The following is a 14,414-nucleotide window of genomic DNA, read 5'->3' as shown; positions in this document are numbered from 1 at the left end:
TTTTTTGTTCTTCAAATTGACATTAAGGTGTGGATACCATTTTGGGCAACTGCACAGAGCACTAAATGACCTGGCTATGGTTATGAGATCAAGAGACCAAAGTCTGTATTAAAGCATCACCATTAAGTCTTTTTTGGCAAAACAGATGTTTCTCTCCCAAATAATTCCCCACCTCTGTATAAAAAAAAAAAAAAAAAAGAAATACTGCTGCTTTTTTGCAAAGCACAGCCTACCCAATCTTAAAATCTAACTTAGATGAATGGACAGAAAAATGCAGATTTATCCCAGGCCTTTTCCCCCATTATGGGCAGGGGGAAGTAAACTAGTTGTATGTGCTAGACAGATTGCAGTGGCTATGTTTCAGAAGGCTTAAACTGGCCTATTGCTTACTGCAGCCTATGACCTTATAAGGCAGGCCCTTTGTTTTCAGCAAAACAGCCATCCGTGGTGTTCTTCTAGACCAGAGAGATTCAGGATTCTGTTCCAGATTATTCTTTAGTACTAAGAAAGTCCTAAGAACCTGTAGCCCATGCAGTTCTAAGTAACTTATGCATGTATTCTTAAAGTCTTGTAGTGCAATTATGGCGCAATGAACAATTCCTTCTTTATATAAAGGAGATTGGGTGTGGTCTGTGGACCTCCAAGACACCTTATTTCACATCAGAATCGCCAAAAAGTCAGGATTTTTTACCGTCTAGGTAGCAGCCATTTATTACCAGTTCTAGACTCCTCCATTTGAGTTCACTTCAGCCTCCAGGAAGTCCACCACATACACATCAGTTGTCACAGCCCACTGGAGGCTGCAGAGAGTCAAGGTATTCCCTTACCTAGATTATTAGATTGTTACTGCCCCTTTAGTTCAGAATGATATCTTTTTAGGAGTCTCTGTTTGCATTATTCCACTCTCTGAGAATCAGCGTGCACGTTTTGGAATATTAATGGGGGGTCATGGTATAATATGCAGTTTATAACCCATATAGCTTAGGCTACTGCAACAGTGACTTAATCAAACAGCTACTGCTGTGGTAAGTTTACCTATACAACTGTAGTTTTTTAGTAATGATATATTAGATCCTACCAATGAAGTCCATGACATTTATTTGTTTTCTTTACTGTTTTTGTCATAGCAGCACAGTGATGTTCCTCCTCCACCACAGTCAAAACCATCTCATACAGTTCCAGCCAGTGATGATTTATTCTTTACTAGAAAGCCTGTTTTACGAAATATGATGAGTTATGATGGTCTGGACTTCACTAATGCTAATTCTGCTGGAAACCGTTCAAGCACTGGTAAGAATGTTTTCTTTTTAAGTAATAAGCTGGAAGTGTAACATTTTTTTTCAGATTCAAAAGACATTACACTTGTGCTACATAATCAGTAAGAGATATTAAGAAAAGTAATAAATCTTACTAAGTAAATGTGTGTCAGTGGATAACTAAGTAATATGAAATATTTGATACATAAAATTGTAATATGAAATTTGTGGAGCCTTGAGGAAGGATAAAGGTGTGGCTAAAAGTCCCCAGCTTTAGGCTTGTAAAATTGCATACTGGTGCTATGTTTATGAAGAAGGAGCACCTAAACAAAAATGCAGTGAGAGTGATATTTGCCCAGAACTGTGATTTGGCTTCTATTGAGAATGAGAAATCTTTACACAAATACTGAGATGCCTGGCATGGCTGGCGGAAGTTTAATGTTAGGTATATTTCTCTGTGAACATGAATTGAATAACATTGGTGGCTTAGCATTTTTAATTTCTGTCCTCAGGGTAGTAATGAATTACTTGAAGGGGTGATCATCAAATATGATGTAAGAATGTGTTGGAATATCAAAACATAAAAGCATCCTTGATACTTGTATGCATATGGAAAATTTATTTTAAAAGACCTTTTTTGGCAACAGTACACTGTATGTAACTAGTTGACTTATAAGGAGCTCTTTGAGGGGTTCAGATCAGACCAATAAAATAACCAGACACCTGACCCATGGTTAAAACAGAGACATTTTTCTTAGTGAGAATAACAACATTTTTTGAAAGATGGATAGCAACTGGTTGGAAAGTGACTAGAAGCACACTTTGGAAGTTTAAAATATGTCAGTGTTTATTTGGAAATTAAAAAAAATACTTAAAATATTAAAACAAGGTAAACAAATTAAAATATATCTAGTTAAGAAAAGTAGAACAAATTGTAATGATTAAGAGCTGAATATAATATTTGATAGAAATAGAAACCGTAGATCAATACTAAAAATAAAGTCCTTCCAAAATATATGGGCAAGATGCTGCGAGTATTATTCCATTCTGCAAAATTATTAATATAATTGCTGGCATGCTACATATACACACACACACACATATGCTACATATAGAAGTGGAGGTATAGTATATAACTATTGAAAGAAACATCGGTGTATGTATATATTCTTGTTGCTTTTCTGGACCCATGTTGTTGTTGAATCTTAGCAAAGATCAGCATTTGTTTGCTTTTCATGAGAGCTACACATTTATTGTTTTGCTTACCACCTGTTTTACCTTTCATTTTTCAGTACAAGGAATTTGCAATATCACAAGCAATTTTACCTTTTGCACACAGTGTTCTTTCTTGCATTACACAGCATTGAATCTCCTCCTGTCTGTCACAAGGCTCAAATGTTTGAGGCAGGACTTTACACAAACTTCAGTTTGATAAACTGTCACCAGCGTTTTGTTCAAGCAAACTAATCAAATTCAGATATTTTCTGAAGGAAGCTTCTAGCATAACACCAACAGAAAATGTTTTCGAAGCATCCGCTAAAGTACCACAAAGACTCATTTTATTGCTGGAGCAAGTGTCTGTATGGGCACAAAGCAAAATTTTAATTATAATAGATCCTCAACATCAGCAGTTCACTGCTCAGGAAAACTTACTTGTTATTTATGAGTCTTGTACACTGTCTAGGTTTTAAGTTGGAACACACAGTGCAGTCACTATTCTTTTCTGTACACACAATTCAGAATTGTCTGACTTAATTTCACAGAAAGCCAGTGCAGCAGTTCTCTTGAGTACATTTTCTACACTATTTCTGAAAACTGGTTTTGTGCTGCCGTAGAACTTTTCCCAACACTTCTACAACAGCTACTACTTAACTTTCTTTAAGCAGTAACTTCTCCATACTTTGCATATGCTAGCAATACTGTCTTGCATTAAAGATTCCAGCAGCTTCTCCAGTTCATAAATACTATAAAACAATATCACTTTATAATTCATTTTATTTTTGAATTTAAATTGCAGTAATGTTTCTTTTTGCAGTTTGAGAATTTAGTACAGATGTCCTTCAAGAATGCAACTGCAGTCATAACATGTGGGTTGTCCTGCCTCAGGCAGCCCTCGGTCGGCCGGATTCCAAAGTCTGGGTCCGATGTCGGCTGATGTCGCATTTCTCTCCGACGTCAGAGCGGCTGGAGTACATAAGCATCAGCCGACGCCATTTTCTTCAGTCTTTCTTGCCGCGCGGTGCCCGAAGCAGAAGCAGTTCGCAAGTGCCGGTCGGTCAGCTGCTGTATTCTTCGATACCGAAGTCATCAAAAGTCATCAAAAAAGCTAAGTACCTCATTGGGGACCTTTTCTTGCCTCAGCCAATGTCAGAAATTACTGAAAAAGTTAACAATTGTCTTTCTTGTGGTAAACAAATACCTCATAAGGATTTCCACTCCTACTGTCTTCCTTGCCTTGGCCCAGACCACGACGTCTCGGCCTGTGTAGTCTGTGCTTGCTTCAACAAGCACACTCTCAGGCGCCGGGCGGAGTTCGCTGAAGATTTTTTCGGCGATAAATTTGCTTACATCATGCCGTCGGAACTCCTGACATCGCAAACTCCCAAGAAGCGACTCCACGCCAAAACCCAGCGCGTGTGCTCCGGTTCCCTCTGAGACGGTCTCTCCACCGCTCCGAACCGAAGACACCGCATTACCGACGACTCCGATCCCGGACATCACTCCGGCGCCAGTTATCGATTTTCCTCCGGATACCGAAACCGAGGAAATGCCCGAGACCATTGCTGTAGACAAGGTCACTCCTGCATGTGGAGCTGCCAGGCCTCCTATGGTCATGTCTATTAAGGCCTACACTAGGGCTAAGGCAGCCAGCAAGACAAAGCATCTTACTACTAAAACCTTACCTCAGCCTACTCCAGAGACACAAATTATGTCCATGGCTGCTGACTTAATTTCTATGATTAGAGGTTCACAGTCCCATCCTGAGAGAGGATCCCAGCCTCCTTCTGATAAAAGGCCCCGGATTGAACCCTCTGACCCTATTCCTTCAGATGAAGATTCTGAGGGCTCTGTCCACTCTGATAGCCAGGAAGAGCTCTTCCAGACCTATGAGGACTCGGATGCAGATGATTCCATCCCCTCTGCCTCCCCTCCTGAGGATATTTCTTTTGGGGAAGTTCTGCATACCATGAGGGAACATTTCAAGTGGCAAGGACAGGAATATTCTGATTCCAGAAAACGCCTTAGGACTTTCCTTAAGAAGCCACAGCACAGGCCCTTAGCTATTCCTCCTGTACTTGATGTTTTGGATGATTTATATTCTGACTCTAGTGCTACCCCTGATTCTCTTCCTCCTGCTCCAGCCAAGCCAGACAGGTATTACAGGGTCCCTGAAACTCATTCCCATTTATTCAGGGCCCATACTGCTGATTTGGAAACTATTTCACAGGGGCCTAAAGGAGTTTCAGCTTCCACCTCTAAAAATCCATTGCCCTCCAACAGGGAAGCTTGGTCATTAGAGAGATGGGGCAAAAAGGTTTACACATCCACTACCTTATCTATGAGAGCTTTGAATTGCCATTTTCATATGTTACAATATCAGGATTTCCTGTTAGAAGATTTACAAAAAACATTAGCCACTCCTGATCCTTTAGACAGGAAGGCTTTGCAGGAAGCTGTACATAACACTCAGCAAGTAAGCAATCACTTCCTGCAGTGTGGATATGATGCACTGGAAGCTTCATGTAGGGCAGCTATGACAGGGGCAGTCATTCATAGGCATGCGTGGTTAAAAGATCAACCTCTACCAGATCATGTAAAGGCAAAACTTCTGGATGCACCTTTGGAAAAGAACAAGCTTTTTGGTGCTAATGCTAAGGATGTGTTAAAGACCATCGAAGAAAAAGCAAAATCAGTTCAGACGGTGAAAGATTTCCTCCAGGTTCAACCCCCCAGATTCAGTAGGAATTGGCCTTCAAAAAACTGGTCCTTTCCTAATCCAGAAAAGTTTCAAAGGGGTAAAACAGACGTGGCCGAGGAAGAGGCCAATACAGAGGCCCTTACAGGGGACGACAATGGCAGCCAGGAAACCAAAGAAGTGACGCAGGGGTTTCACCTGCCCCACAGCCACAATCTCAATGACTTTCCTCTACTTCCGCCTACCAGGGAACAAATGGAAGCTCCCTTGGGCGGGAAATTATCTCTGTTTGCAGAAAATTGGCACAGACTGACAAAGGACAAATGGATTTTGGACATTATAGACCGAGGGTACAGGTTCCATTTTCATACCTTGCCAAGAAAACAAGGCATGCCAAACCTACCACAAAACCAGAGGGCAGAGGCTATCAAGCAAATCACACTGCTGACTCTGATGAAAGCAATAGAAAGAGTTCCACAACAAGAACAAGACCAGGGGTTTTACTCAAGACTGTTCCTTGTTCCAAGAAAAGAATCTCAATGGAGACCAATACTGGACTTGTCCGCATTAAACACCTTTCTCATAGTACCAAAGTTCAAAATGCTGACTCTACAGCAACTCCTTCCCATGCTGGACAAGGGGTCTTGGCTGATTACTCTGGACCTCAAGGAGGCATACCTGCATGTCCCTATCAGACACAGCTGCAGAAGATACCTCAGATTTCTTGCAGGGCCAGAGCATTATCAATTCTCAGCATTGCCATTTGGCTTATCTACTGTGCCCAGAGTATTCACAAAATGCCTGGCTTCAGTAATTGCTCATTGCAGGCTCCAGGGGATACAAATTTACCTGTACCTGGACGACTGCCTCATACAAGCGGACGACAAATTGATGTTGACAAAAAACTTGGACTATGTCATACGATTACTTCAAGCTCTGGGATACACAGTCAACTTCCAAAAGTCAAGACTGCAGCCATCCCAGCAAATAATCTTCTTAGGAGCCAAACTAGACACAGCCTCTCAAATGGCTTACCTGACAGAAGACAAGCAAGAGAAGTTAACTCATTACTTCAAAGGTTTAGCAAAACTCACCCAGATGACTGCAAGGAGATTCCTACAGGCCCTGGGTTACATGGCATCCTGCATTCTCCTGGTTCCATTAGCAAGACTACACATGAGAAAGCTTCAATGGTACCTAAAAAGCATTTGGTCTCAACACAGCAACAACTTGGAGACAATCATACCGCTCATTCCATACCTACAAAAGGAATTCCTATGGTGGGCCTCGGTGAGCCAGGCAAACACAGGTATGTCATTCAAAACCACAGATAACACAGACCATGACCACAGACGCCTCAGACCTTGGATGGGGGGCGCACATGGAAGGCAGGTGTATACAAGGACAATGGTCTCCAAAGGAAACACATCTGCATATAAACCAAAAGGAAATGCTGGCAGTAATGCATGCCATCGAGGCCTTTCAACACCAACTTCAGCAAGGCCATTTACTGATACGGACAGACAACACCACTGTGATGTGGTACATAAACAAGCAAGGGGGCACCCACTCTTACCCCCTTTGCAGACTGACAATGCTTCTTTGGGAAAAATCACTGAGCCTAAACATCCAGTTACCGTCCCAGTTTGTTCCAGGCAAAGACAATGTGTTGGCGGACAGCCTAAGCAGGAATTTCACAGATCCACATGAGTGGAGGTTACATCCGAAGGTCTTCACACAACTCACTTCGACATGGGACAGGCCAGAAGTGGACCTATTTGCCTCTCACCTCAACCATCTTCTACCAAAATTCTGCACAAGGACATACCATCCAAAAGCTTGGAAAATAGATGCTCTCTCATTCAACTGGAACTTCCTAACAATCTATGCATTCCCACCTCTGCCACTGATGACCTCAGTATTACTAAAGATCAAAGCAGAGAGACCCAAGGGAATCATAATAGCTCCGGACTGGCCAAGACAACACTGGTACCCACTACTACGGAGCATATGTCACACCAGGAGGTGGGCCCTTCCCCAATGGCCTCTACTTTTGACTCAACACAATTTCGAAACAGTACATCCAAACCTTTAGACACTGCAGCTAACAGCCTGGGAGATCCCATAAATAACCTCAACCTATCTCTCTCCAAGGAAGTTCAGCGGATACTAACAGAGGCTCGAAGACCATCCACCAGAAAGGTTTACTTAGCAAAGTGGAAAAGATTCAGCAATTGGAATACCAGCAAGGGACATGATGCATCATTGTTGAACATCTCACTCATCTTGGAATATTTGGCAGATATGCTAAAGAACGGCCTCTCATATTCTTCCATAAAGATACATGCATCAGCTATTTCAGCTAGATACAACACTGATCCTCCTGTTTTTTCACACCCTTTGCTAAGGCAATTCCTCAGGGGAATCAAGAACATTAAGCCACCAAGAAAGGCCCCAGTGCCAGCCTGGGACCTAAATTTTGTCCTAGAAAAACTGACTCTACCTCCATTTGAGCCAGCAGCTTCAGTTGACTTGCAATTTCTCTCATGGAAGACAGCTTTCCTGTTGGCAATTACCTCAGCAAGAAGGGTTTCGGAACTACAGGCCCTAATGGCAATACCACCGTTCATAATTTTTCACAGAGACAGGGTTTCATTAAGGACCAACCCTACATTTATGCCAAAGGTGGTATCTAGGGTTTCTTTAAATCAAGCCATTCATCTGCCTGCTTTCTTCCCCAATCCTGAGAATAAGGGGGAAAGACTGTTGCATACCTTGGACATTCACAGACAACTTCGATACTACCTGGACAGAACCAAGGCCAGTAGGAATTCTGAACAACTTTTTGTAGCTTACGCCCCTGCAGTCCAAGGAAAAGCAATTTCAAAACAGACTATTTCAAAATGGATTGGTCATTGCATCAGATTCTGTTATTCCTTTCATGGAAAGACTGTTCCAGCCAATGTCAGACCACATTCCACCAGAGCTACAGCCACCTCTACAGCATTCTTAAGAGGGGTGTCTACTAAGGACATTCTAGAAGCTGCTACATGGAGCTCCGTGCATACATTCTCCAAACACTACAATCTCCCTCTATACTCCAGATCCAGAGCAGGCTTTGCTTCGGCAGTCCTGCAGGGTTTGATTGCCACACCATCTTTTTCCTAGAGCATTCCTCCTCCCCCAGCTAAGCTATGGTATTCTACCCACATGTTATGACTGCAGTTGCATTCTTGAAGGACATAGTGCAGTTTTGTACCTACCATAAATGTAGATGTCCGATAGACATGCAACTGCAGTCGGATTTTCCCTCCCTCCATACCCCTCTATGCCTAGGGTCCACTCCTATCCCTGTTACTCTTAGCTGGGGATATCTGTTATGGTGTATTTGTTTTATTGTTCATTTATTTGTCTGGAATCTTGTTTTTGTCTACCAATTTGATTACAGACTTCCTTGGAGGGCACCTGACATCTGGGGCAAGAAACACTGAAGAAAATGGCGTTGGCTGATGCTTATGTACTCCAGCCGCTCTGACGTCGGAGAGAAATGCGACATCAGCCGACGTCAGACCCAGACTTTGGAATCCGGCCGACTGAGGGCTGCCTGAGGCAGGACAACCCACATGTTATGACTGCAGTTGCATGTCTATCGGACATCTACATTTATGGTAGGTACAAAACTGTACTTTTTGTATTACTTACTGCATATACATGACTTTAACAGTTTCTTTCACTGATTTTCTTTATTGCATACTTAATGCTGTAAAAAAAGATGTTCATCATATTGATCACTGCTGCAGTAGCCGTAGCTATATAGGTTATATCCTGCCAAAGGTATAACAGTGAGCCAATTTCCAAAGCTTCAGAGCATCTTCCATGCACCCAGACTGTCAAGCAGCTCGAGCTGAGCTGACTAAAACACATGTTTGGGTGCAAAGCCGTTTAGAGATTTACTACTGCACTCCTCTAAGGCATTCGGAGATCAAAAGTCAGCTTGTATTTTGCTTTGTTAGGCAGTTAAGTTCCCTTTGAGGGAAAAACTTCCATTTTCTTAATGGTATTGATGTTTTATTACTTTTTAGTAAAGATATGTTAAAGATAGGAGTATTGCGTTTTAATGGCCTTTCTGGAGACTGTAACATACTTTTAAATGCAGCATTCATTTTTTCTGTCAGTTTAAAAGTAGTGTAAAGTAATTGAAAACAATGTTTCTGTGAATATATTGTTTATTTTTTTTGTGGGTTTGGTATAGTGTTTTAAAGTGCTTTTTATGTCAAAAAAGTAACTTTTGTAGACTAGAAGTATTTACTGGTAGTTGCTCCTTGTCTTCCCTGGAAAGAGGCACCATTTTTGACTTGACTATAGAACATAACACCAGTCCCATGGTTGGTCCTTCGTCCAGCTACAAAAAGTAGTAGTTAAGCAAACAGGCTTTGCCACCACAGCAGGCTTGCAGTTTGCCTCATCTGCTGGTGGTGACTCTGCTGTGACCATTTGCTGTATCTTAGACCACTCATCTTTTACCTTGGAGCCCCCTGTTGAAGCACGTACAGCCATTATGGACCAGGGGTTAGCAACATCCTCTGCAGCTTTTGGAGTCCCCTCAGTGGACAAGGGTGAGCCACTCTTGCCTTTTCTGGGAGAGGGAACAGGGAAAGTCTCTGTGTTGTGTCAGAAACCTGTGCTCATCCCTGGGGAAGCAACTGCTGCCATTAGTAACATGGCTGGCCCCATTTTTCCTGTCAAAAAGAAATGGAAAACCAAGCATGTATCTACTCCTTCTCAAATTTCTTTTCTCGTAAAATAGTTTCTAGTAAAAAAAAGAGGGATTCTTCTTTTCCTGAAAAGATTCAGGATTCTGAATCTGAACAGGAAAATGCAGAGACAGATACTTTTTTAACATAAAAAACACAAAGAACTCAAATTATAAAAAAACAAATAAAAACCACAAAGAACACAATGATAGCAATCCACCAACAATTTACTCTCCTGGTACCTCGGCTTGTCGCCTTCAAGGGATAACCAATACAAATACTTTCCACATTAAATAGTCACAGCAATTATTCAAAAAATCAATTAACATTCAAAAATGGAAAAAAGGACTGTCCTTAATTTTTAGAATTTTGTATGGTGTCATATGGGTAATGGTCTGTTTAATGTGACTATTATAAAATTTATATTCAAATTTTGTGTGTAGGAATATATATATATATATATATATATATATATATATATATATATATATATATATATAATATAAAAATGTATTGTTCACTGGTCACTTTAAATGATGGGATTTTTGAATGTTAATTGATTTATTGAATAATTGCTGTGACTATTTAATGTGGGTGATGTTCTTCGTGTTTCACTGTTGCAGTCATCACCTGTGAGGTTATCCCTGCTGTGGTAGCCCTCGTCTGGCCAGAATACCAGAGTCAGTGTTTTTGTGTGCCGGCTGCTGTTGCCTGAAGTCAGTACTACATAGCAAGGCAGTCGACGTCATTACATCAGTCTTTCTTGACTTGGAGCCCGTAGCAGAAGCAGTTCGCACGAGTGCCGGTCGGTCGCTACCAGACGTAGAATTTCAGCAGAAAACATCTAAAACTAAGTACCCCGTTGAGGACCCTGTTTTCTTGCTCTAACAGATTTCCGAAAAAGTTAACAATTGTCTCGCCTGTGGAAAGCAAATCCCATACCAAGACTTTCTTTCATTCTTACTGCATCACTTGTTTAGGCCCAGACCACGACGTCCCTCATTGCCAGTTCTGTGCCCTCTTTAATGCGAGAACCATTCGCTGTAGAGCTCTTTTTGTAGACAATTATTTTCGTATTCTGTCTTCGAATTCCAATATGGCATTCGTCAGCAGCAATCTGCTGACATTCCAAAAAAATGTAAAGATAGAGACAGGCCACACAAGGCTAAGCCTTCCGACGGCGCTACTGCTTAGCAAGTCGTCAGTTCTCCAGAATTCAGTGAGGTGCTTTTGTAGACCCTGATGCCCAACTCGCTTTCTATGAAGGCCTTTGCTAAGACCCTTTTAGAGTCCAGTATGCCACACAAATCCACTTAGTCTTCCGAGCCTTTGGCTGTCTCTGCCTCGGTTGGGTCAGGACCTGAGACGCAGGCACTGGCTTCCGAGGAGGCTGTTGCAGTACCAATTGTAGACAAAAACCAACGTATTCTCTTCCGACTACCATTTCTCAGAGACCAACGGATTCTCTCAGGCCTCGAAGCAAGGCCACTCCTAGGAAATCTGCTTTTAACCACCATCTTGCTATTGCTCCCCCACCCCAAGCTCAAATGCTTAAAATGGCGGAGGATATTATCTCCCTTATCCAAGGTACTCAAGCACCCACTCCAAAAAGGAAAAGGCTTCCTTCTCCAGAAATTATGACAGACCAAGAGTCTGAGAAATATTATTATTCTGCCTTTGAAGAGGAACAACAGCCCTTAAGTGTTTATGAGGATTCAGATGCAGAGGAACCCATCCCCTCTGCCTCCCCTACAGAGGACCTATCATTTGGGGAAACCCTTTGCTCCCTCAGGGAACATTTTCAGTGGGAATCTCAGGACTACCCACAGTCAAAGAAAGGACTTAGAGAGTTTCTGGACTTGCCCCAGCACAGACCACTGGCCATCCCACCTATTCTAGAAGTGGTGGATGATGTTTTCCTTGAATCCAGTTTAGCCCCTGATCCCATGCCTCCTGCTCCAGCTAAACCTGACAGGTACTACAGAGTACCGTAGTCTCACAAATACCTGTACAGGAACCTTGCTGCAGACCCTGAGGTCATTACACATGGACCCAAAGAAGCTAAGACTAGTTCTGCCAAGAATCCTCTTCCTTCTGACAAAGACTCCAGAGCTCTGGACAGATGGGGTGAGAAAGTATGCACCTCTGCATCCTTAGCTGTCAGAGCACTCATTTGTCAGTTCCATATGTTAAAATATCAACAACACACTTTGGAACAATTAAAACAGAAGATTGCTACCTCTCCTGATGGTGCCAACTCAAAAGAGCTGGCAGACTTACTACACTCTGCTTGTCAAGTGTCCAAGCACTCATTACAATGTGAATATGATGCCCTAGAAGCCTCTAACAGGGCAACAGTAACAGGATCTGTTATTAGAAGACATGCATGGCTGAAGGAACAACCTCTCCCAAATCATATCAAGTCTAAACTTATTAATACACCGCTAGATAAGGAATGCCAGTTTTGGGGAAAAAGCAGAAGAGGTGCTTAAAAAGATGGAAGACAAAGTAAAATCTATGCAAACAGTAAAATATTTCTTTCAAGTTCAACCTCCCAGATTCAGCAGGAACTTCCCCTCTAAGCACTGGGCGTTCCCTGCATCCAGCAGACAGGGCCAAAGTAAGTCCCGCAGGGACAGGACATCCAGGCCGCTATCACAGGGCCAGCAAAGAAGCAAACAATGGACCACTTCCGCCTCTAAGGCAGGGAGTTCTAAACCAAGCTTCTATGGTAAGCACTCACGATGACTCTCCCTCCCCCCTCTGCCCTCCTTTCACTCATCTAAAACTAGGAGGAAGGCTCACCCCCTCTTCAAGGACAATTGGGTCTCTATAACCAAGGAACAATGGGTATTAAAAATCATTTCTCAGGGATACAGATTCTCCTTCAGTGAACTCTCAATTCCAAGAGGGTACCCAGACCTCCCCCCAAACCTGTGGGCAGTGGCATTAAAACAGGTAAAACACTAATATTCCAGGGGGCAGTAGAACTTGTCCCTCCAGATCAAACAGGAAAAGGTTTTTACTCCAGACTGTTCCTTGTTCCCAGAAAAGAGGGCACTTGGCGCCCCATCCTAGATCTGTCCAAACTGAACACCTCCTTGGTGGTTCCCAGATTCAAAATGCTAACCTTGCAGCAGCTCCTGTCTATGCTCACACAAAATGCGTGGCTGGTGATACTAGACCTAAAAGATACCTACCTCCACACCCCCATCAGTGAATTGTGCAGAAAATTCCTGCACTTCAGTGTAGGCAGTCAGCACTTTCAGTTCTCTGCACTGCCCTTTGGCTTATCTGTTGCTCCCAGAGTATTCACCAAATACTAGGCCCCGGCCAAAGCATTCTGCAGAGAGAGAAATATACAGATTTACACTTACCTGGACAACTGCCTCATTCAGATGAACAGCAAAGAAAAGTTGCTCTAGGATCTTCTCTTTGTCAAAAAACTCCTAACTTCCGTAGGCTTCACCATCAACGATAAAAAAATCAAAGCAAAACCCCTCCAGGACGATTGTTTTCCTGGGAGCTGTGCTAGACACAGCAACCGTAATGGCCTTCCTATGCCCAGAAAAACAGTGATTCCTGCCTCTCTGCTTCACCCAACTGGCTTCCAGAAGTCACCTCACTGTGAGGAAGTTCCTGCAAGCCCTGGGATATATGGCATTTTGCATTCTTCTCATCCCTCTCACCAGGCTTCACATGAGAAAGCTTCAATGGTACTTAAAGAGCCTTTGGTGTCAGCACACTCAGTCCCTAGAGACCACTCTCCCACTGATCCCTTGCATAAAGGACGAATTTCTCTGGTGGGCATGAACAAGGGTCTTCCCTTCATCCTCCCGCTTTCCGGCCAGACAATCACCGACACCTCAGACATAGCTTGGGGCACTCACCTAGCAGGCAGGTGTACCCAAGGCCTTTGGAATGCCCAGCAACTTTACTTGCACATCAACCAGAAAGAAATTATGGCAGTGCAAAATGCTCTGACTTCCTTCCAGCCCCATCTCAGGCCAGGGGTCCTCCTTATAAAAACAGACACCACAGTAATGTGGTACATCAACAAGCAGGGGGGCACCCAATCATACCCTCTGTGCAGGTTAGCCATGAGTCTGTGGCTTACAGCCACCTCCATGGGGCTACACCTAATTGCCCAATACTTAACCGGGATCAACAACAAACTGGCAGACCACCTAAGCAGAAACTTACTGGACCCCCACAAATGGCATCTCCACAGAGAAATTTTTCTGCAAATTACCCAGGAGTGGGGGACCCCAGAGGTGGACCTCTTTGCCTCGCACCTCAACCACCAGCTGCACAAGTTTTGTACCAGGGAGTATCACCTCCTAGCATGGAAGGTTGATGCCTTGACCTTTCCCTGGAGCTCCATCTTTGTGTACGCATACCCTCCTCTGCCCCTTATTCCCAAGGTTCTGGTCAAATTAAGAGAGGAGAGACCAAAGGCCATCCTCATTGCTCCAGATTAGCCCAGAC

The 14,414-nt window shown here is 43.0% G+C and overlaps 1 protein-coding gene across 3 annotated transcripts in view; it reads left to right on the top strand.

Annotated features, from left to right (window-relative positions):
* Positions 1 to 14,414, top strand: part of TOGARAM1 (TOG array regulator of axonemal microtubules 1) — a 1,826,974-nt gene that overhangs the window by 218,944 nt on the left and 1,593,616 nt on the right. For 2 of the 3 annotated variants that reach the window (XM_044074275.1, XM_044074273.1), the window contains exon 2: positions 1,128 to 1,290. In XM_044074275.1, coding sequence (XP_043930210.1) covers positions 1,128 to 1,290 — 163 coding nt within the window. The remainder of the gene's footprint in view (positions 1 to 1,127; positions 1,291 to 14,414) is intronic. The other variant, XM_044074274.1, reaches the window with a different exon arrangement.

The sequence above is a fragment of the Protopterus annectens genome, chromosome 6.part0, assembly GCF_019279795.1.
Source record: "Protopterus annectens isolate FY-2018-M chromosome 6.part0, PAN1.0, whole genome shotgun sequence".
In the NCBI taxonomy this organism is placed as follows: Eukaryota; Metazoa; Chordata; order Ceratodontiformes; family Protopteridae; genus Protopterus; species Protopterus annectens.
The sequence above is the reverse complement of the archived record's forward strand: the minus strand, read 5'-3'. Positions and strand labels throughout refer to the sequence as shown.